The sequence below is a fragment of the Mytilus galloprovincialis genome, chromosome 1 (genome assembly GCF_965363235.1).
Source record: "Mytilus galloprovincialis chromosome 1, xbMytGall1.hap1.1, whole genome shotgun sequence".
Taxonomy (NCBI): domain Eukaryota; kingdom Metazoa; phylum Mollusca; class Bivalvia; order Mytilida; family Mytilidae; genus Mytilus; species Mytilus galloprovincialis.
The window spans coordinates 44,407,513-44,431,579 of NC_134838.1; the positions used below are offsets into that span (position 1 = coordinate 44,407,513).

The window sequence follows — 24,067 nt, forward strand, 5'->3', positions numbered from 1 at the left end:
TTTCTGTTTGGCACATTAAAAACCTAATTCTTTTTGATATTCTAATTTAAGTAATTAGGATAGTATTTCATTTTACTATAAAATGAAGGACATTCCTGAATAAAAAAATAATCAAGGGTTAAAAGAGAAGGGGGGAGCACCTGAGACCACCCCCTTTTTTGGTGTGGTTCATTTGGAACAGTCTTTTGTCTTCTATGTGTGTCATGTGGGTTTACTCCTGGTTTGCCCACTTTTAATTCTACCAATTATCTATTTGTAAAGAAAACAATAAAGACAAAAGGTTTAATGAGCATACAATTGTATAGTCTGTTTCAACTTATGTATATAAAATTTTGTTAATGTTTTCTATATATTAAGGTATTTTTTTTGTAATTCCATTTTAAGTTGTATAAAAAAAATCATTAAAAAAAATCAAATATTTTTTCTCTATAATCTAATATCAATTCAATCAATTCATACCTGTACAATGACAAAACAATGACATTCTGTTATAAAAGTGTCTTTGTATTTCATTAGTTTCTGAATGATTTTCATGATATAAATACACCAATACAAGTTTTCTTTTATTGCAAACATACTTTATTCAATATATATGAATCAATTTTATAAATGCATTGTATGAAGAAATAAATAAAGGACTATCATAATGGTAAAATAATTAATATGGGGCACTATATGTAAAAAGTTGAGAAATACAATCTTTTATAAGTCGCAATACATTAAATTTACAAAGTCACAAATTGCAATATTTCACTTATCTGTTCAGTTCAAATGGATAAGATAGGAAACTGCGTCAGAGCAATTGTTGATAAGTCCTTGTTGGTAACAGTCTTTCAGTAGTTGGAGTCTGGTGTCTATTACTATGTATCGTCGTGTTTTTGGTGGGCGGGCTCCTCTTGCTGCATACTGGATAATATAACATTTTGATTGTGCCTTTGTCTTCTTCAGTAACTCGATTATCTCTTAGATGTTGGGATGGGCATGTTTGAGTATCATCTTAACTTTGTTGTGCCATCCTTCCATGTGATTTGTGGTGCGGGGTCCTTCTCTGTAGTAGTGATTCCATAGAAAGCGGCATCCTTCAATGGAGAACTGTGTCCCGTAATCTGTAAATGATGTTGCAGCTTGTATGTTGTCAGCTTTCCAATGTCTTTTAAAATTGTTAGCCAAACATCCCCAACAAGGTGAGGTGTATTGTTGATTATGTAGAAGAAAAATGCTAGCTGTGATGCAGATTACTGTTCAAATTGTGTCACATTTTCCTTAGTTTAATAGCAGAATATAATATATTTTTTAAAATTTTACAGGTAAAATAAAAGGTAAAAATATGACTATAATTCTGAAATAAACTATAATTGTTAAAACAACAATCCCCCCTATGTTTACATATGCATGTAATTAAAAGTGGGCAAACCAGGATGACACCGTCATGTGTACTGTTGTTTGTCTGTTGGGTTTTTTATTTTTAGCCATGGCGTTGTCAGTTTATTTTAGACTAAATGAGTTAGAGTCCCTCTTGTATCTTTCGCCTCTATTTTAGATATAAAAAACTAGTTCATTCCTTCTTCATATGTCTGTTCCAAGTGAGAAACTTCGTCAGCAGTTTATTGGGTTAACTTTATATATCTTAAATTAAATGTTTTTATCTTTCAATGACTTTGATGTAGATTGCAGATCTTTGATAAACTCTGTCAAATTTATTCAGTACTGTTCGACAATCAGAGCAATTCAAAGCTAGACATATTCACACCCTATTACAGTCTATCACTCCCGCAGACACAATAGGTATTGTGTTTCTCATTGCCATTAAAACAAACGTTTTTGCTATTGTGTTAAGCCGATTTATATCTCTGTTTCTGATTGTCATTGCAAAACAATGGATTTTATAATTGTGTACAGCCGATTTTTATCTGTGTTATGTATTACACCTGCCGTTGATAGTCTGTAATTAATAGGGTGCATTATGCATTTATGCATGTTTATGTAGGTATACACTTGTCTGCAGTTGTAGATTGTATGTTGACCTATAAATGTTCTTTGTTTCTTTTCGTGTTGTGTTGTGTGGTTGGCGTCACGACACAATGATGTATTCCCCTCTTCTCCTTTTACTCATTAGTATAGATCTAAATCTTATTCACAGATATACAGCAATAGTAATTTATATACCATACTGATTACTCTATTAACGTCTATTATTACTATGACAGAAACAATAGGATTTTTTACAGATAAAAAAGTGAGATTGCCATTAAAACAATTGTTTTTGCAACCCTGTACAGCAGATTTTTATCTGTTTTAACATTCCATAGCTGGTAATAGGGTCTGAATACTGGAGATAGGTCATGTTGGATGACTGGGATCTGAAAATATATCTTTATCTATATGTCCTTTTTACAACACCATAAAAGGTTGTATGTCCAATTGTCATGTTTTGATGTTTATCATGGTCATTTATGTTACCAGACCATTGTTTACAAGACATTTGTTCCCCAATGCACTATCCTGCTATTGACAATGATTGATGTAAAAGATTGTGGTCGTATTGTAAACATTGAAATGTACAGCTTTTCATGTGTGATCAGCTGATAATTAGCTTTTAACCATGTAAATTTCTCCCATATAAAGTATCTAATCTTGATGAAATAAGGGAAGGAAAAGTTGTTAGTGATGAATTATGACTCAGGCTATCTTTTGAACTTCAGTGATTAGGATTGGGGGTAATTATACGAAATTATTGATTACTCATCACTCATTCAATGTTCCATCAGTTTAACAGTCCATCTGAGAAATTGTCTGTTAGCTTAACTTAGCTATAATAAAGTATAAATAGGTCACTGAGGCGAAAATTATGTCATACTGGTACTAGAAATTGTCTTGATAGCTATGGAAATTACAAATAGATCCATCTGAGGAATTGTCTGTTAGCTTAACTTAGCTATAATAAAGTAAAAATAGGTCACTGATGCAAATGCTATGTCATACTAGTACTAGAAATTGTCTTGATAGCTATTGAAATTACAAATAGATCCATCTGAGAAATTGTCTGTAAGTTTGACTTAGATATGATAAAATATAAATAGGTCACTGATGCGAAAGCTATGTCATACTGATACTAGAAATTGTCTTGATAGCTATGGAAATTACAAATAGATCCATCTGAGAAATTGTCTGTTAGCTTAACTAAGCTATAATAAAGTAAAAATAGGTCACTGATGCAAATGCTATGTCATACTGGTACAATGTACTAGAAATTGTCTTGATAGCTATGGAAATTACAAATAGATCCATCTGGGAAATTGTCTGTTAGCTAAAACTTAGCTATAATAAAGTAAAAATAGGTCACTGATGCAAATGCTATGTCATACTGGTACTAGAAATTGTCTTGATAGCTATGGAAATTACAAATAGATCCATCTGAGAAATTGTCTGTTAGCTAAAACTTAGCTATATTAAAGTATAAATAGGTCCCTGATGCGAAATGTCTAAAGTACCAGTATTCTCTGAGAAATTGCCTGTTATTGATGATAAAGATTACGAATACAAAGCCCATGTTTCCAAAATGTGCATAGTATGATACTAAGTATAACTTTTATGCTCTAAAAATTATGTAATTATCTTGTTAGCTATGAAAATTATAAATAGGTCACTGATGCATTAAAGTCTTAGTACTATAATACTCTGAGAATTTGTTGGGATAGCTATAAATACTTGTTGTGTAAATAGGTCACTGATACACAATTAAATATATTGCTTAGGGAGAATTGATTCATTATTCATGAGGGTTTAAACTTTTAAACAAAACAATTAAAAAGTATAAGGTCATCATTCATGAGAGAAAATGAATTTTATTTCTTTTTTATTTGATTATTTTCTTTTTTCAAAGGAGATACATAATAAATAAGTCATAATTGCATCTCTGTAAATCTCCAGATATTGAAATCTATTTATGTGACTGTGAGTTTGGTTTGTTCCTATTTAAAATTATGGGCTTTTTGTAAGAAAAGAAGATATGAATTGTGATAGAATTTGATTGATCCATGATTTTATTCTTTGGATTTGGTTTTATGTATGTAATCATTTCATAATAAACGGGTGTCTATTAATTTTATCTGTCCATGTGTTCAGCTTTATTTCGGACACAGGATGTTGTTTAACAAAAATACTATAAATTAAATAATTCTTATGAAACTTTATACAACCGTTTTGATGGGAGTACATCATAATTGAAAGGAATTATAATGCTCCTATGATAAATTAAACAGGAATACAATGTTTGACCAAACTTTATCTGGTTTCCTGTCTGAATATTAAAATTGTTTCCAATTCAGTAAAAGAAGCTATGACTACCAGTATTCATGGAATTTTATGGTTAAATCTCTCTTCATTCATTCATGAATTTCTAAAAAAAGATTAAAATGTAAAAAAAAATCAAATATAGATTTTTGTTGACATTTTAGAAAGTTTACAAACCCTCTACAACTTTAACTTTTTAATTTTTTGTCATATCCCTATATATAACATTGTCACAATTTGACATGAATATACATGTGAAAGAAGTAAAAATGCTTGTAAATGTGATGAATTGAAAGGGTTATTAACTCTATTTACTTTTTTTATATGTTTATGTATATAATAGATTCAGCCCCAATTCTGCATAGGTTATGATATTTATCCACTTGTAATAGTTACTGTATATATCATGATTAATGATGTGAAGTTGTAATATCTGTTTCTCTAATTATCTATAACGATTTAATGAAAAAGTTCAAGTGTAATATTCAGATTTGATATGATTTCACTGGTTAACATGTGCAAAAAATAAGAAAAATAGTTTTCTTCATCAAAAAAACTTTTTTTTTAGCAGATGAAAACAAAGATGATTATCCCCTTCACGTTTTATGCACAATACAATAAAGCTCTTGTGGATTTACTTTTCCCTATCTTCATTATAACCAGTCCACCCATGTCTAGTGACGTATTGACTTTTCAATGTACAAATGCATTACTGCTTATTATCAATGATTTCTACTTGATTTGTAAATCCAATGAAAAGAAATGACTCAATAGGGAGTGTAGGGCCAGTAGTATTTGTTAATCCAATGATCAACAACAATTAATTACTCAAAAGGGAGGGCAGGGTCCAGGGCGACAAAATATGTTTTCCCCTCCATTTGCACTGGGGGTCAAAATAGAAGTTCCCCCTTCCCAGCGATTAAGGGGACAAAAAGAAGTTTTTCCTGTCTTGTGCCTTCGCCAAATGTGGAAAGGTTGAAAAGTCAAAATATGCAGTTTAAAAGTTATAATAGTTTGCTATTCTATACATGCATGCATCTGTCTGCAAGTCTATTATTTAGGCATAATAACTGAAATATAATATTTCCGTTGAGTCATGTCAGGGATCAGAATTTAAATGCATGTTTAAATAAGGATTACAATTGTATGTAATTCTTTAAAGTCATTTCTAACTATAGTGGAACAATTTCATAGCCATATTTAATTTTTAAAATCTATAAATTATGATTAATTTGTGGTGAATTAACTTATGAGGTAATATTCTCAAAAGTTTCAAAATATGATAATGTTTCAATTACCGAGTGTTTAATTCCATTGACTGGTTAGGGGCGTCACGCTACTTAAGTAGGTTAAACATGCTCATAAATTCAAATAATCACATTTTAAAGTCTTTGATAAATAGCAAGTTTTGTTTGCTTAACCTTTAAAGATGAAAATGTTTAAAAAGCCATATTTATTATGAATAATATAGACCTTTAAATTTTGGTGTTTATTTTATACACTCTGAATTAAGCTTGTATTGAGAAGGGAAAAACTTAACTGGTATAATGTTTGTATGATACACATGTCAGAAAATCTGATTTGTTTAGCTAATAAATTAATCAGAGTTAGTAAATTCATCTGGCTTCAAAAGAGAATGATCAAGATGGATTTGTTTCTTGAAGATTATTTTCTGGTATCGGTGAAGTGAAGCATGTCCCCCTTTTGTAAGGCTTAATCAGCCAATTTAACTGTTTATACAAACCAGAGTGTTACTTCTCTATTCGAAGGATGATTTGATATTTATTTATTAGTTCTATACATGTTGAAGTGTTTGAAAATTAGATGCCTTGAAAAAAACTTTTTGTGTTTTTGAAATAATTTTCTCCCTCTTTTGCTCAAATATGTAAACATGTATTTAAAATAGCCAAAAAATAAAGTTAGACATGCCAAACTTGAAAGTATATTCTTTAGATGAGCTTTGGGGCTAGGCGGTTTAATGTTTTTGGCACAGACGACAGATACATGTACATTGATACAAACAAATCTATATTTCATAAGTACATGTATGAGTTATTTATAGGAAAAGTAGAAATGTTATGCTGATCAATGTTTTAAAATTTTAAATGCAACTTTTTATTTTTTACAAAACTTATCTTGTACATATTTTTATGATGCACTTATTTTGGTCATACAAACACCTCAAAATTTTTCTGAATTCAAAGTACATTAAAAGAAGTAGCTTGAGACCTTAATGAGCATTTGGTGAACATTATGAATATTGTCATTGTTGGTAAATTAAAGTTGCCCAGACAGGAGTACATCAGGGTACAGTGTTGTTGACATGAACTTTTTAATAGCTGTTTTCAGATCTAGGTTGATAAGCATTTGTTAATATTAACCATTTTTTTTCATTCTAGGCAAGGCAGAGAAAGATGGGCAGGTTTTTGTGAAGGTAAAGACGGATGCCATTTTGCCCTGTGGTATAGATGTCCCAACAGACAACCAGACCTACGTGACATACACATGGACCGAGAGAGCGGTCTTCCTGTTAACTGCCAAGGAGGATGAAGGAAATATTACTATAACCTATGTCGTAGATCATTTAAAAGCCAAGTATATTCTAGATGCCAACTACAGTTTGATAATAAAGAATGTAGATCTTGATGATACCAAACAGTATACGTGTTCTGTTGGGATATTCAGAGATCCTGAAACTAAAGATCTTATTCAGAAGTTTGAGAATGTTACAGAGCTTTATGTCCAAGGTAAATAAAGGAGGTTGATTCATATATTGTCTGCAATGTTTGCTAAACTGCAATTAGTTTGTTAGCTACAGGTAACACAGTCATCATGAAAAATTTGTCGAGTTGCAAGCCCAAAAATCAGTCAGACATTTTTAAAAAATCCTTAAAATGTATATGGCTTTTGAGGCCTCTATTCAGTGAAATATTGCTAGACTGAAAACAAAAGCTATACTGACCTGGGCCACAGGGTTGCATCATTTCAAAATTCTTTTGCTGGGAGAATACTGATGTACAAAATAAACCTCTACCATTTAATAGAATGAAAGATAGAGATGTTTGATTAAGTTATAGCAAAGTCAGGTTTATACTTTCTTTTTTCAAAAAGTAGTCAATTCTTGAGGTGCACTCTTAATTTAGAAACACGGAAATTTTGAATATGAGTAGTTTTAAACAAATTGAAACTTCAGTAGCCCACTGTTAATTGCACTGAGACTCTTAAAAATTTGACCTATATTGCTTGTTAAAAAATAGCGCTAGAAGTGCATTTGACCCAATTTAAATAATGAATTTAAAATTTAAAAAGAAGTAGTTTTAAAATTTTTCTTATCAGTATGTTTAACTGTGCTGTTAAAAGCTAGTAAAGAAATATAAAATAAAAGGGATGGTTATCAAACTTCCTGTTTAAACATCTATTACAAATGTACGACACACCTGGTTGTTGGTTATAGTTTCAATATAATACTTCTATCAGGTGTTTGATTTTACAGTTATATTGCTTCTCGATTAAAGCAGAGATTAAGCAGGGAATAATTTTAGAATTGGATACCAAATTTATGTTTCTTTAACTTTAGGAATAGTGATAATCAAAGAAAATTGTCATATGAATCAATTTTAATTTTATTGAGTGCTGTATTTTAAAAAATATTTGCATTAGTAAATTAATTTTTCTATCTTTTTCTTATTTTGCTATGAAATTTAAAGCCCATTTCCTGTTACATTTAATTCATTAAACCAACTGTGTGAAACCCTCATTGGTAGTCAAGTTTATTAAACACTCCTGTAGTAGTATTATGATTCAATTAAAGGATTTGACCACATACTCTTAAATACTTATTTCATAATATTGTAATACATTTGTACAAGTGCTTTTGCATGGATGATACTGCATAAATTGAATTATAATAGTTATTAGGACTAATGAGGGAAATTGGGGACTAGAAGAAACATTTTAAATTAATGAATAATCTTTAAAATGGCAGATTGAGAAATAGTTTAGTTTACAAAATTTGCATTCCAAACACCAAATCCAAGATTTTGATTAATTGATTTCTGAGTCTTGAGTACAAAAATCATGTTCAAAGGTTGTATGACCACAAGGCCAAATGAATGGAACACTTTTGTACTGTTTTCATTTTGAATTAGATTTTTTCCCACTTATAATAAATGTTTGAATCCCCTTGATCTGAAGTTTATTAGGGCCCTGCCTTTAGGTGGGTCGCCCTATAGTGATCAGTCCGTCCGTCCGTCCGTTCGTCCGTAACACTTTAACTTTGTGTCCGCTCCATATCTAGAGAACCATTATGATTTCATACTTTATACTTTACATGTTTATTAACCACCAACAGAGGGCGTGTCATGATGTATGTACAACTTCCTAGGTCAAAGGTCAAGGTAAAAAAACTTTGGTTTCAGTTGACAACCCTGTGTCCTGTGGTGAATATCGTGTCCGCTCTATATCTTGAGAACCGTTATGATTTCAAAGTTTATACTAGACATGTATATGAACCAACACCAGAGGGTGTGTCATAATTTATGTGCAACTTCCTAGGTCAAAGGTCAAGGTAAAAAATTTTGGTTTCAGTTGACAACCCCATGTCCTATGGTAAAGATTGTGTCTGCTCTATATCTTGAGAACCGTTATCATTTCAAAGTTTATACTTGACATGTTTATAAACCAACACCAAAGGGTGTGTCATAATTTATTTACAACTTCCTAGGTCAAAGGTCAAGGTCAAAAACTTTGATTTCAGTTGACAAACCCATGTCCTATGGTAAAGATACAATTTTTTAATGCGCATTATTCACAGCGGGGCCCACAGAGATGGCTCCCATCTCAATGATATCTAGTCTATTCATAACTTCCGTCCTGAACATGCATGAAATATTTGCCACTGGAACAATCAATCAATCATTACCTTCGTTCTAAAATAATGTACTATAAAATTCAACTTGCTTAGAATATTGCAGAAAAGTTTTTCTTACCCTCACAATTTCTGGTGTTTCATGACTTGAACTCAACAACTAGAAATAAGAAGATCTGGTATGAGAGCTAATGAGACAACTATCCATCCAAGTCACAATGTATTAAAAGTAAACCTTTATAAGTCAAAGTACAGCCTTCAACACAGAGCCTTGGCTCACACAAAACAGCCCCAAAAAATTACTAGTGCAAAACAGGAAAACAATTGGTCTCACCTATAAAAAAAATAGAATTGAGAAACACTTATGAGCCACATCCACAAACAACAACCACTGAACAACTGGTTCCTGACTAATCATGTATGATTTATAAGTTATTTGCCTTAATTTTACCATGACCATTGATTCAATGAGTTGAGGTTAATTTTTATACGACCGCAAAATTTGAAAAAATTTTCGTCGTATATTGCTATCACGTTGGCGTCGTCGTCTGCGTCGTCGTCGTCGTCGTCCGAATACTTTTAGTTTTCGCACTCTAACTTTAGTAAAAGTGAATGGAAATCTATGAAATTTTAGCACAAGGTTTATGACCACAAAAGGAAGGTTGGTATTGATTTTGGGAGTTTTGGTCCCAACATTTTAGGAATTAGGGGCCAAAAAGGGCCCAAATAAGCATTTTCTTGGTTTTCACACTATAACTTTAGTTTAAGTTAATAGAAATCTATGAAATTTTGACACAAGGTTTATGACCACAAAAGAACGGTTGGGATTGATTTTGGGAGTTTTGGTTTCAACAGTTTAGGAATTAGGGGCCAAAAAAGGGCCCAAATAAGCATTATTCTTGGTTTTCACACAATAACTTTAGTTTAAGTAAATAGAAATCAATGAAATTTAAACACAATGTTAATGACTACAAAAGGAAGGTTGGTATTGATTTTGGGAGTTTAGGTCCTAGCAGTTTAGGAATTAGGGGCCAAAAAGGGACCCAAATAAGCATTTTTCTTGGTTTTTGCACCATAACGTTAGTATAAGTAAATAGAAATCTATGAAATTTAAACACAAGGTTTATGACCATAAAAAGAAGGTTGGTATTGATTTTGGGAGTTTTGGTCCCAACAGAATAAGGGGCCCAAAGGGTCCAAAATTAAACTTTGTTTGATTTCATCAAAATTGAATAATTGGGGTTCTTTGATATGCCGAATCTAACTGTCATGACTGTGTATGTAGATTCTTAACTTTTGGTCCCGTTTTCAAATTGGTCTACATTAAGGTCCAAAGGGTCCAAAATTAAACTTAGTTTGATTTTGACAAAAAATGAATCAGTTAGGTTCTTTGATATGCTGAATCTAAAAATGTACTTAGATTCTTGATTATTGGCCCAGTTTTCAAGTTGGTCCAAATCGGGGTCCAAAATTAAACTTTGTTTGATTTCATCAAAAATTGAATAAATGGGGTTCTTTGATATACCAAATCTAACTGTGTATGTAGATTCTTCATTTTTGGTCCTGTTTTCAAATTGGTCTACACTAAAGTCCAAAGGGTTCAAAATTAAACTTAGTCTGATTTTAACAAAAATTGAAATCTTGGGGTTCTTTGATATGCTGAATCCAAAAATGTACTTAGATTTTTATACGACCGCAAAATTTGAAAAATTTTTCGTCGTATATTGCTATCACGTTGGCGTCGGCGTCGTCGTCGTCCGGCGTCCGAATACTTTTAGTTTTCGCACTCTAACTTTAGTAAAAGTGAATGGAAATCTATGAAATTTTAACACAAGGTTTATGACCACAAAAGGAAGGTTGGTATTGATTTTGGGAGTTTTGGTCCCAACATTTTAGGAATTAGGGGCCAAAAAGGGCCCAAATAAGCATTTTCTTGGTTTTCGCACTATAACTTTAGTTTAAGTTAATAGAAATCTATGAAATTTTGACACAAGGTTTATGACCACAAAAGAACTGTTGGGATTGATTTTGGGAGTTTTGGTCTCAACAGTTTAGGAATTAGGGGCCAAAAAAGGGCCCAAATAAGCATTATTCTTGGTTTTCGCACAATAACATTAGTTTAAGTAAATAGAAATCAATGAAATTTAAACACAATGTTAATGACTACAAAAGGAAGGTTGGTATTGATTTTGGGATTTTAGGTCCCAACAGTTTAGGAATTAGGGGCCAAAAAGGGACCCAAATAAGCATTTTTCTTGGTTTTCGCACCATAACGTTAGTATAAGTAAATAGAAATCTATGAAATTTAAACACAAGGTTTATGACCATAAAAGAAAGGTTGGGTTTGATTTTGGGAGTTTTGGTCCCAACATAATAAGGGGCCCAAAGGATCCAAAATTAAACTTTTGTTTGATTTCATCAAAATTGAATAATTGGGGTTCTTTGATATGCTGAATCTAACTGTCATGACTGTGTATGTAGATTCTTAACTTTTGGTCCCGTTTTCAAATTGGTCTACATTAAGGTCCAAAGGGTCCAAAATTAAACTTAGTTTGATTTTGACAAAAAATGAATCAGTTAGGTTCTTTGATATGCTGAATCTAAAAATGTACTTAGATTCTTGATTATTGGCCCAGTTTTCAAGTTGGTCCAAATCGGGGTCCAAAATTAAACTTTGTTTGATTTCATCAAAAATTGAATAAATGGGGTTCTTTGATATACCAAATCTAACTGTGTATGTAGATTCTTCATTTTTATACGACCGCAAATTTTGAAAAAATTTTCGTCGTATATTGCTATCACGTTGGCGTCAGCGTCGTCGTCGTCGTCGTCGTCGTCGTCCGGCGTCCGAATACTTTTAGTTTTCGCACTCTAACTTTAGTAAAAGTGAATGGAAATCTATGAAATTTTAACACAAGGTTTATGACCACAAAAGGAAGGTTGGTATTGATTTTGGGAGTTTTGGTCCCAACATTTTAGGAATTAGGGGCCAAAAAGGGCCCAAATAAGCATTTTCTTGGTTTTCGCACTATAACTTTAGTTTAAGTTAATAGAAATCTATGAAATTTTGACACAAGGTTTATGACCACAAAAGAACGGTTGGGATTGATTTTGGGAGTTTTGGTCTCAACAGTTTAGGAATTAGGGGCCAAAAAAGGGCCCAAATAAGCATTATTCTTGGTTTTCGCACAATAACATTAGTTTAAGTAAATAGAAATCAATGAAATTTAAACACAATGTTAATGACTACAAAAGGAAGGTTGGTATTGATTTTGGGAGTTTAGGTCCCAACAGTTTAGGAATTAGGGGCCAAAAAGGGACCCAAATAAGCATTTTTCTTGGTTTTCGCACCATAACGTTAGTATAAGTAAATAGAAATCTATGAAATTTAAACACAAGGTTTATGACCATAAAAGAAAGGTTGGGTTTGATTTTGGGAGTTTTGGTCCCAACATAATAAGGGGCCCAAAGGGTCCAAAATTAAACTTTTGTTTGATTTCATCAAAATTGAATAATTGGGGTTCTTTGATATGCTGAATCTAACTGTCATGACTGTGTATGTAGATTCTTAACTTTTGGTCCCGTTTTCAAATTGGTCTACATTAAGGTCCAAAGGGTCCAAAATTAAACTTAGTTTGATTTTGACAAAAAATGAATCAGTTAGGTTCTTTGATATGCTGAATCTAAAAATGTACTTAGATTCTTGATTATTGGCCCAGTTTTCAAGTTGGTCCAAATCGGGGTCCAAAATTAAACTTTGTTTGATTTCATCAAAAATTGAATAAATGGGGTTCTTTGATATACCAAATCTAACTGTGTATGTAGATTCTTCATTTTTATACGACCGCAAATTTTGAAAAAATTTTCGTCGTATATTGCTATCACGTTGGCGTCAGCGTCGTCGTCGTCGTCGTCGTCCGGCGTCCGAATACTTTTAGTTTTCGCACTCTAACTTTAGTAAAAGTGAATGGAAATCTATGAAATTTTAACACAAGGTTTATGACCACAAAAGGAAGGTTGGTATTGATTTTGGGAGTTTTGGTCCCAACATTTTAGGAATTAGGGGCCAAAAAGGGCCCAAATAAGCATTTTCTTGGTTTTCGCACTATAACTTTAGTTTAAGTTAATAGAAATCTATGAAATTTTGACACAAGGTTTATGACCACAAAAGAACGGTTGGGATTGATTTTGGGAGTTTTGGTCTCAACAGTTTAGGAATTAGGGGCCAAAAAAGGGCCCAAATAAGCATTATTCTTGGTTTTCGCACAATAACATTAGTTTAAGTAAATAGAAATCAATGAAATTTAAACACAATGTTAATGACTACAAAAGGAAGGTTGGTATTGATTTTGGGAGTTTAGGTCCCAACAGTTTAGGAATTAGGGGCCAAAAAGGGACCCAAATAAGCATTTTTCTTGGTTTTCGCACCATAACGTTAGTATAAGTAAATAGAAATCTATGAAATTTAAACACAAGGTTTATGACCATAAAAGAAAGGTTGGGTTTGATTTTGGGAGTTTTGGTCCCAACATAATAAGGGGCCCAAAGGGTCCAAAATTAAACTTTTGTTTGATTTCATCAAAATTGAATAATTGGGGTTCTTTGATATGCTGAATCTAACTGTCATGACTGTGTATGTAGATTCTTAACTTTTGGTCCCGTTTTCAAATTGGTCTACATTAAGGTCCAAAGGGTCCAAAATTAAACTTAGTTTGATTTTGACAAAAAATGAATCAGTTAGGTTCTTTGATAAGCTGAATCTAAAAGTGTACTTAGATTCTTGATTATTGGCCCAGTTTTCAAGTTGGTCCAAATCGGGGTCCAAAATTAAACTTTGTTTGATTTCATCAAAAATTGAATAAATGGGGTTCTTTGATATACCAAATCTAACTGTGTATGTAGATTCTTCATTTTTGGTCCTGTTTTCAAATTGGTCTACACTAAAGTCCAAAGGGTCCAAAATTAAACTTAGTCTGATTTTAACAAAAATTGAAATCTTGAAGTTCTTTGATATGCTGAATCCAAAAATGTACTTAGATCATTTATTATTGGCCCAGTTTTCAAGTTGGTCCAAATCAGGATCTAAAATTATTATATTAAGTATTGTGCAATAGCAAGTCTTTTCAATTGCACAGTATTGCGCAATGGCAAGAAATATCAATTTTTTTTTTAATTAGAGTTATCTTTCTTTGTCCAGAATAGTAAGCAAGAAATATCTAATTGCAAAATATTGTGCAATAGCAAGATTTTTTTTTAATTGGAGTTATCTTTCTTTGTCCAGAATCAACTTAAATCTTTGTTATATACAATATACAATGTATATTCACTTTTTACTACCAACTGATAAATTAAAATAATCTTTACCATTCAGTGATAACAAGCAGTTTTTTTACATCTTAATATTTTATGATGTATTTAAATGAGTAGTTATTGTTGCAAACTCCATTAGAAATTTTAATTGAGATTAGTTTTGGAATAAGGGAAAGGGGGATGTGATTAAAAAAATTGGGTTCAATTTTTCTCATTTGAAATTTCATAAATAAAAAAGAAAATTTCTTCAAACATTTTTTTGAGAGGATTAATATTCAACAGCATAGTGAATTGCTCTAAGAGAAACAAAAATTTTAAGTTCATTAGAACACATTCATTCTGTGTCAGAAACCTATGCTGTGTCAACTATTTAATCACAATCCAAATTTAGAGCTGAATCCAGCTTGAATGTTGTGTCCATATTTGCCCCAACCGTTCAGGGTTCAACCTCTGCGGTCGTATAAAGCTACGCCCTGCGGAGCATCTGGTTGGTCCTGTTTTCAAATTGGTCTACACTAAAGTCCAAAGGGTCCAAAATTAAACTTAGTCTGATTTCAACAAAAATTGAAATCTTGGGGTTCTTTGATATGCTGAATCCAAAAATGTACTTAGATTTTTTATTATGGGCCCAGTTTTCAAGTTGGTCCAAATCAGGATCTAAAATTATTATATTAAGTGTTGTGCAATAGCAAAATCTTTTCAATTGCACAGTATTGCGCAATGGCAAGAAATATCTAATTGCACAATATTGTGAAATAGCAAATTTTTTTTTAATTAGAGTTATCTTTCTTTGTCCAGAATAGTAAGCAAGAAATATCTATGCAAAATATTGTGCAATAGCAAGATTTTTTTTTAATTGGAGTTATCTTTCTTTGTCCAGAATCAACTTAAATCTTTGTTATATACAATATACAATGTATATTCACTTTTTACTACCAACTGATAAATTATAATAAATAACATTCAGTGATAACAAGCAGTTTTTTTTACATCTTAATATTTTATGATGTATTTAAATGAGTAGTTATTGTTGCAAACTCCATTAGAAATTTTAATTGAGATTAGTTTTGGAATAAGGGAAAGGGGGATGTGATTAAAAAAATTGGGTTCAATTTTTCTCATTTGAAATTTCATAAATAAAAAAGAAAATTTCTTCAAACATTTTTATGCCCCACCTACGATAGTAGAGGGGCATTATGTTTTCTGGTCTGTGCGTCCGTCCGTCTGTCCGTTCGTCCGTCCGTCTGTCCCGCTTCAGGTTAAAGTTTTTGGTCAAGGTAGTTTTTGATGAAGTTTAAGTCCAATCGACTTCAAACTTAGTACACATGTCCCCTATGATATGATCTTTCTAATTTTAATGCCAAATTAGAGTTTTTACCCCAATTTCACGGTCCACTGAACATGGAAAATGATAGTGCGAGTGGGGCATTCGTGTACTGAGGACACATTCTTGTTTTGAGAGGATTAATATTCAACAGCATAGTGAATTGCTCTAAGAGAAAACAAAAATTTTAAGTTCATTAGAACACATTCATTCTGTGTCAGAAACCTATGCTGTGTCAACTATTTAATCACAATCCAAATTTAGAGCTGAATCCAGCTTGAATGTTGTGTCCATACTTGCCCCAACCGTTCAGGGTTCAACCTCTGCGGTCGTATAAAGCTACGCCCTGCGGAGCATCTGGTTTTATAATTTCTTGAATTTTATGGTTTTATGATTGTTTTTGTTACTTCAGATGTACCAAGTAAACCAGGGATGCCACAAATAGGGAGTTTAAAGTCACGTACAGTTTCTGTTTGGTGGTCAGCCAGTACAGAAGAAAACAATAGTCCAATAAGTAGTTACATGATACAAGTCAGGTTAGTATTATGTCACCAGCGGCCAAGCCAAAGATTTCAAGTTTTTAATACATTTTGGATCTCGACTGCTTTGAAACTTGCAGAAAGTTAGACATAGGGTTTGTTTTGTGATAGATCATTGATATTTATTATGAAGTTTTATTACCATCAGTACACATTAGTTCGATTCCCTGCCCCTAAATCATGGTCCAGTGATTTTAAATTATTTTGATTTTTAATGATTAGTTTTCTGCATTTAAAAGTTAGTTTGATAAGAACTACATGTACTTGCAATACTGACAACAATATTTAATTAGAAAATAAGATTTGAAAATCAACCAGCCAGGCCTGGGGTAATGGTAATTTGTAATTGTAATGCATTGTAATATTACTTTTTGTCGAGCCTGCAACTTTTGTTGCAGAAAGCTCGACATAGGGATAGTGATCCGGCGGCGGCGGCGGCTACGGCGGCTACGGCGGCGGCGGCGACGTTAGCTAACTTCTTAAAAGCTTTATATTTTAGAAGGTGGAAGACCTGGATGCTTCATACTTTGTATATAGATGCCTCATGTTACGAAGTTTCCGTCAGTCACATGTCCAATGTCCTTGACCTCATTTTCATGGTTCAGTGACCACTTGAAAAAAAAGTTCAAATTTTTTGTAATGTTGAATTCTCTCTTATTATAAGTAATAGGATAACTATATTTGATATGTGCGTACCTTGCAAGGTCCTCATGTCTGTCAGACAGTTTTCACTTGACCTCGACCTCATTTCATGGATCAGTGAACAAGGTTAAGTTTTGGTGGTCAAGTCCATATCTCAGATACTATAAGCAATAGGGCTAGTATATTCGGTGTATGGAAGGACTGTAAGGTGTACATGTCCAACTGGCAGGAGTCATCTGACCTTGACCTCATTTTCATGGTTCAGTGGTTATAGTTAAATTTTTGTGTTTTGGTCTGTTGTTCTCATACTATATGCAATAGGTCTACTATATTTGTTGTATGGAATGATTGTAAGGTGTACATGTCTAGCGGGCAGATGTCATGTGACCTTGACCTCATTTTCATGGTTCAGTGGTCAAAGTTAAGTTTTTGAGCTTTGGTCTTTTTATCTAATACTATATGCCATAGGTCAACTATATTTGGTGTATGGAAATATTTAATGATCTTTATGTCAGTCGCGCAGGTTTTATTTGACCGTGACCTCATTTTCACGGTTCATTGCACAGTGTTAAGTTTTTGTGTTTTGGTCTATTTTTCTTAAACTATAAGTAATAGGTCAACTATATATATGTTGTATAGAAGCATTGTTAGCTGTACATGTCTGCCTGGCATGGTTCATCTGACCTTGACCTCATTTTCAAGGTTCATTGGTCTTTGTTTAGTTATCTTGGTTAATGTTAAGTTTATGGTACAGTTGTTATAAAGCTTAGCTTTTTACTTAGGACTATCAACATAATATCAATGATTAGTATAGAAGGCGAGACATTTCAGCGTGTGCACTCTTGTTTTGGATGTAATGCAAAGTAATTTGTAATGCACATTTTCTACATTACAATTACATGTAATGTAATGATTACTTTAGTTGAAAATTGATGTAATGCCTCCATTACAGTACATTACTTGTCATTACAAATTGGTAAAATAGATAAAATTGAAGAATATTGTATAATAAAAATAAAATATTAACAAAAACAAAAGAAAGTATGGAATAAAATTTTTGTCACAGTTAATTACTGTATTAAATAAATTTCATCAATTTTTAAAACACACATTAAGGTAAAAAATATAAAATGGTAAAAAATATCAAGTCTTTGATCTTGGTTTCTGATATTTGTTTAATATGGTATGGGAATATTTTGGTGTTCGGTGGTCTTTGAAAAATCTTATAAAAAAAATTATCAAACAAAACTATATAGCTCAATGAAAAATATATGAAGATGAAAATTTCATAATTCTATACACACCTTACATGTATTTCAATGAAATATTGAATATATCAAACAACATTCTGTGTTGTTATTTCACCTAATTAATATCACAATGTTTTTATTGCAATCAAATCTTTTCAACTTATGTTTGTCCTCACAGAACCCTTAGGCATTTCACAAGATAATTCTTTAATGACACATTTATTATGTCCCCTTGAAATCTTTAATGATGTCTTAATGATTAAGTGATCAATGTTAGAAACAAAATTATATGATAATTTATTTATTTTTTACCACCACCTAAGAAAACTTAAAAGTGACTTTTTCAGTTTCATGCCTCCTACTACTCAATCAAAGGGTATAGACACAGATAAGGTGCAGTACATGATGTTGACATCTACTTGTCTGAGCCATGTGAAGAAATTTCAATCAATGCACTGGAATAATGGAAGTCAAATTCAGTGTAATTGTAATTGTAATGGAAGAATCACAAAGTAATTGTAATGTAATGCATTACATTGCAATGTAATGGCCCCAGGCCTGCAACCAGCTTTTCCTTCAACATGTTTACCAAGGGAATTAACTCAAAATACATTCTTTAGAAACCAATCTATTCAAACCATGTTAGTAGTTAAGCATAAAGCTTTATAGTAATTTTAATTGGTCAATCATCAGTGCTAACAGAAACTTGTTAAAAGTACCAAGCTGCTTTCAAATAATTTATATAAATTATATGTTTGTCAGAATATAATTGTATTTCAATTGACTTGAATTATAGAATTTTATATTTATATTTTTAGGACAAATACAGAGAACTGGGTATTAGGCAATCAAGTGACAACAAACATACACCAGAAGAATATAACGACCAACATGAGCCTGCGACCTTATACCTCTTACAAACTAAGGATTGTAGCTGTCAATAGTATAGGAGAGAGCATGCCCAGTGAACCAAGCATGTTCTTTATTACTCCTTCTGAAGGTTAGTAAAACATGATGTATTAGAAGGCAAAGTTGTGATCTTGCTAATAACTCATTGTGTATCCCTTTTATTCAAACTTTTGGGAAAAACATTTTACCATTGATATGCTTTGTATACGCAAATTCTGTATTTAATTTTTACTGAAAAGCCATGAAAAAAACTACAAACGTAGAAAATATAGAAATATTTGGTATTGAACCCCTCTTTTGTGATAAATTATTAAAAGAAAAATATGAGGGACAAGTTGAGGGTGGAGGAAATATAGCTTAAATTGAAATTCATCAAGTGTTGTGTTTTAATGTACAGAATAAAATAAATGGAATGGTACATTAAAAGCATTAGTTTTTATGCCCCACCTACGATAGTAGAGGGGCATTATGTTTTCTGGTCTGTGGCTCCGTTCGTGCATCCGTCCGTCTGTGGTTCCGTTCGTCCGTCCAGGTTAAAGTTTTTGGTCAAGGTAGTTTTTGATGAAGCTAAAGTCCAATCAACTTGAAACTTAGTACACTTGTTGCTTATGAGATGATCTTTCTAAATTTTAAGCCAAATTAGACTTTTGACCCCAATTTCACGGTCCACTAAACATAGAAAATGAAAGTGGGAGTTTCAGGTTAAATTTTTGGTCAAGGTAGTTTTTGATGAAGCTGAAGTCCAATCAACTTGAAACTTAGTACACTTGTTGCTTATGATATGATCTTTCTAATTTTAATGCCAAATTAGATAATTACCCAATTTCATGGTCCATGGAACATGGAAAAGGATAGTGTGAGTGGGGCATCTGTGTACTTTGGACACATTCTTGTTCATTATATAAATATATGCAGCTGTGGTGCATTGTTCTTTTATAAACACTATTGTAATACAATCTTTTTTCCAGTCGGAATATTCTTGTAATGATTTTATTTTATACTTAAAGAACCAGAAGCCCCACCAAGTAACCTCTTGGCAACCAGTAACAACAGTTCTGTGATACATATAAAGTGGGATCATCCAGCAGCAGAGAAGATCAATGGAGAGTTAAAGGGGTACCAGGTCATGTATAGTGAAGCAGACAAAAAAGTCTTCAGTGTTATAACATTTGAAAGAACAGATAAGACTGTGAGTAATTAAAATTGCCTTATAAAAATTAAGTTTTGTGGGTGATTTTTATACCAAAATAAATCGCTTGAAATGTCTTGTTAAGTGTCTTCAATAACTGAAAAGACCTTTTCCAGATGAGTTATCATATGCTTTCCAAATAAAATATTTCTTTTTTCTATATTTTAATTGCTGTTCTTCATCTTAAAGTCACTACAAAAAACACCAACATAGAGCAAAGTTTTCATTGTAAGAGTAATTGACTTGTTCTCATCAATTGTGACTTATAGTATTTCTTGAAGTTTGGTGTCTGTGATGGTTTGATTTGTAAAACAAAATTAATAAGGGTTCCTGAACCCATCAAATCAATATCCTGCAAGGATCCCTAACAATTATTTATTAGCTCTTGGTAAAGCAAAGAGTTCATGGCAAATACTTTTACAACTTCCATATTGCAAAAATGAAGTCTAGTATTAAAAGTCACACTTATAAAAGCCCTTACATTTAATTCAAAACACAAATTCAATCTCAAGTTTTGTTTAATATTTTTCAGGAACTAGATATTCCAGGTGTGAAATCCTACACTGAATACCTGATCCAGGTTGCAGCAATAAATACTGAGGGACCTGGACCTGTTGCTAATGCTGCCGTAGTTACTGCTGAAGGAAGTAAGTACCAGTAGTTTTGTATTTAATTCAGACAGGAATTTAGTATTTAGAGTGTAGTATTTACTTCAGTCAGAAACGTATACCAATATGCTGCCATAGTTACTGCTGAAGGAAGTATACTTTTACTGAAGAAAGTAACTGTTATCAGTTTTGTGAGAAGAATTCTTCAATAAATTAATGCATAAAGTTTGAATAGAAAAAGAAGATGTTGTATATCATGTATGACACAAATCATCAACAAATATATAGAGGGTAACAAATTTTCTTCTACAATAAGCAAGTATCTGTACAATATGTCAAGCTCTAATCATCACTTTTCTAAACAGTTGTCAATAAACTAAACAGAAACTATTAAAAATCTCACATCAACAGATACAAAGTGTTAACGAAATACTTCTGACATTATTGCTGATTTCAAATTTATCTTTGAGACATCAGATGATTGAATATAAAATTATAATTTTTGAAAAAGTTGTGGTATATAATAATGTTAAAAGTGTGAATGGTATTGTTTTCATTTTACCACAAAAATCATGCTGGTAAAATATAAGGATAGAAAAAAAATGAATATTAAAGTCATAATTTATTTTATATTTTAGAACCATCAAAACCAAGAATTACTCACATATCAAGAAATACCCCATCTACGGTGAAAGTCCATTGGGTAGAACCTAAGGTGATTAATGGGAGACTACAAAGTTATGAATTACAGTGGATTAACACTAATACTGGTGTTGTCAGGACTAAAGTTATAAATGGCGTACTGAGAAACAAAATTTCAGAAAATATCACTAACTTAGGTATGCTATGTTTAGATTAGAAGTGAAAGCTTAGTTGGAAAATACATGTATATAGAAGTATTGCTAATAGATTTGTTGTCAAAATATATTGTAAATTCAGAAGTGTTAGGCTAAAATGCAATAGGTTTTGTAAAATTTAAATTTGGCAATATTTTCTGTAATTGTTATAATTAAATCATCCACTTTTGTTCATTGTTCAAAAATCTCCCAAAGGTTAACTTATTTCAATTATAAGGTTGGATTATCATTAGTAGAAGCTTAAGTTTTGTAACTTTTTTTTCAGATCCTTATACACAGTATGATGTAAGAGTAAGGGCTGTAACTGGTGGGGGTAAAGGTCAATTTAGTGATAGATATCCTGCAATGACAGATGTAACAGGTAAGGTCAAAGGTCAAGTACAATTTATAAATTCTGAAATTACAACAATGTTATCCATGTCATTTATTTGAATTACAAAATGCATTGAATATTTTTCTTTTCTTTCAATTTCTTATTGTGAATCAAATGAAACATTTCCATAGAGTCGTCTCCTCTTTGTCAAGATATCTTCTAGTAGATGAAAATACATGCATCAACTCTTAAAACTGAATGTTATGTATTTATGCAATATTCTAAATCTTAACAAATTCAACATGATAAATGAATGCATGAAAGGATGAGGTTTCCATTTACTGTGGTTGTATTTGTTTTCAAGGATATAAATTTCGCGGTTTGACAATTGGTATATTTGAGGATGTTTGATTACATAGGGTTGCCAAATTTACACATTAGCCTATGAAAATTTTAATTTCATTGAACATTTGAATGAGTAATTCACTTATACCCATGAAATAAAAAAAAATTGGTATTTCACTAATAATTATAAATTCACAGTTAAAAGATGATAGGATGATAGCTTACTGCTTAATTAATTTTAGCTCCAGGCGCACCTACAATTTTAAATGCTACAACAATAGGGACAGATTCAGTTTATCTACGATGGCTGCGTCCTAAAAAGTTCTATCGTGATGTGGAAGAATATTTAATAGAATTTATCGATCTCGACTCATATTTTACAAAGACTAAAAAGATTCCTGAGAAAGAATATGAGGTAAATTTTAAGATGTAATTTTCGCTTTCCTTTTGCAGTCCTTTCACTAGTTCATTCATTTGTCTAATATTTATTAGAAAACATGGTTCAAACCTATCTTAACTATACTATAAGTTAACAAATGACTTTAAAAGTAAAAACAAGAATATCAGGTTTGACTGTCAATGAAACAAATTTTGTTCACCAGACACAGATACTTAGAAAAGAAAGTAGTGTTTAAAATGTTTCTGAGAGGTCAATCCTCTCACCTAACCTTGGACTGTATATATAGCACAACACAAGAACTAACTATAAAAATATGGTTAAAAGGGCCTGTCTCAACAGAGTTGTACTAAGCACAAAAGCAACATTAAAAAAAGACAAAATACAAAGTACTGCTCTAAGATTTTATGTGAAAAGAAAAGCAGTTTACACAATAAAAAAAAAAATAAGTATCCAAATTCTAATCTTCTTTACTTATTATTTATTTCTGTTTTATCATTATTTGTATAGTCGCCGTCAGCTGAAATTCGTAGCGGTTATTGGTAAAAATAATCTAAACTATCAATCGCATTCACTCGAGATATAGTTTTTCACATTCCATTCATAAATCGCAAAAAGAAAAACCACTATTTTTACCGATAACTGCTACGAATTTCAGCTGACGGCGACTATAAGTTATACTTTGACCCTTGTTAACCTTTTATACATTGTGACTTGGACGGAGAGTTGCCTCATTGGCAATAAATACATCATCTTCTTATTTATATTATGTATATGTTTTAGGTTGTAAAATCTAATGATATGACATGGATTGAATCTGCTGTTAGTAACTTACCCTCTAATCGCCATTATTCTGTCCGGATCGCTGGACTTACTCAGAGTCTATTTAACGCTCATCAGTATCCTGGAAATTATTCTGCTAAAGAATTCTTCTATCTCCAAGGTGAATTTTCATGATATATTTTCTTAATTGTATGTACTAACTCTTATGTATGGTGAACTTTGAGTGTTCTGCACATTTTTTCCTGTAATAATTTCGTGAAAAATCATATTCGATTGAGTAGAACGGATCAAAATGTTGTGTTTGTTACTTGTATTGGATTTGATTTAACGCTAAAATAGGATAGATATAAAAATAATTCTTTCAGATTTATTTGTAAAAATTATGCAAAAAGATGATAAAGTTAATTTACTCTCACCATATGATGTCATTTTATACTGTAT

At 31.8% G+C, this 24,067-nt stretch overlaps 1 protein-coding gene across 6 annotated transcripts in view; it reads left to right on the top strand.

Annotated features, from left to right (window-relative positions):
- LOC143075459 (putative receptor-type tyrosine-protein phosphatase mosPTP-1) overlaps window positions 1-24,067 on the top strand; it is a 54,586-nt gene that overhangs the window by 7,844 nt on the left and 22,675 nt on the right. For all 6 annotated transcript variants that reach the window (XM_076250874.1, XM_076250890.1, XM_076250907.1 and 3 more), the window contains exons 3-11: window positions 6,693-7,040; window positions 16,207-16,330; window positions 19,044-19,225; window positions 20,142-20,323; window positions 20,856-20,970; window positions 21,570-21,770; window positions 22,054-22,149; window positions 22,689-22,861; window positions 23,627-23,786. In XM_076250874.1, coding sequence (XP_076106989.1) covers window positions 6,693-7,040; window positions 16,207-16,330; window positions 19,044-19,225; window positions 20,142-20,323; window positions 20,856-20,970; window positions 21,570-21,770; window positions 22,054-22,149; window positions 22,689-22,861; window positions 23,627-23,786 — 1,581 coding nt within the window. The remainder of the gene's footprint in view (window positions 1-6,692; window positions 7,041-16,206; window positions 16,331-19,043; window positions 19,226-20,141; window positions 20,324-20,855; window positions 20,971-21,569; window positions 21,771-22,053; window positions 22,150-22,688; window positions 22,862-23,626; window positions 23,787-24,067) is intronic.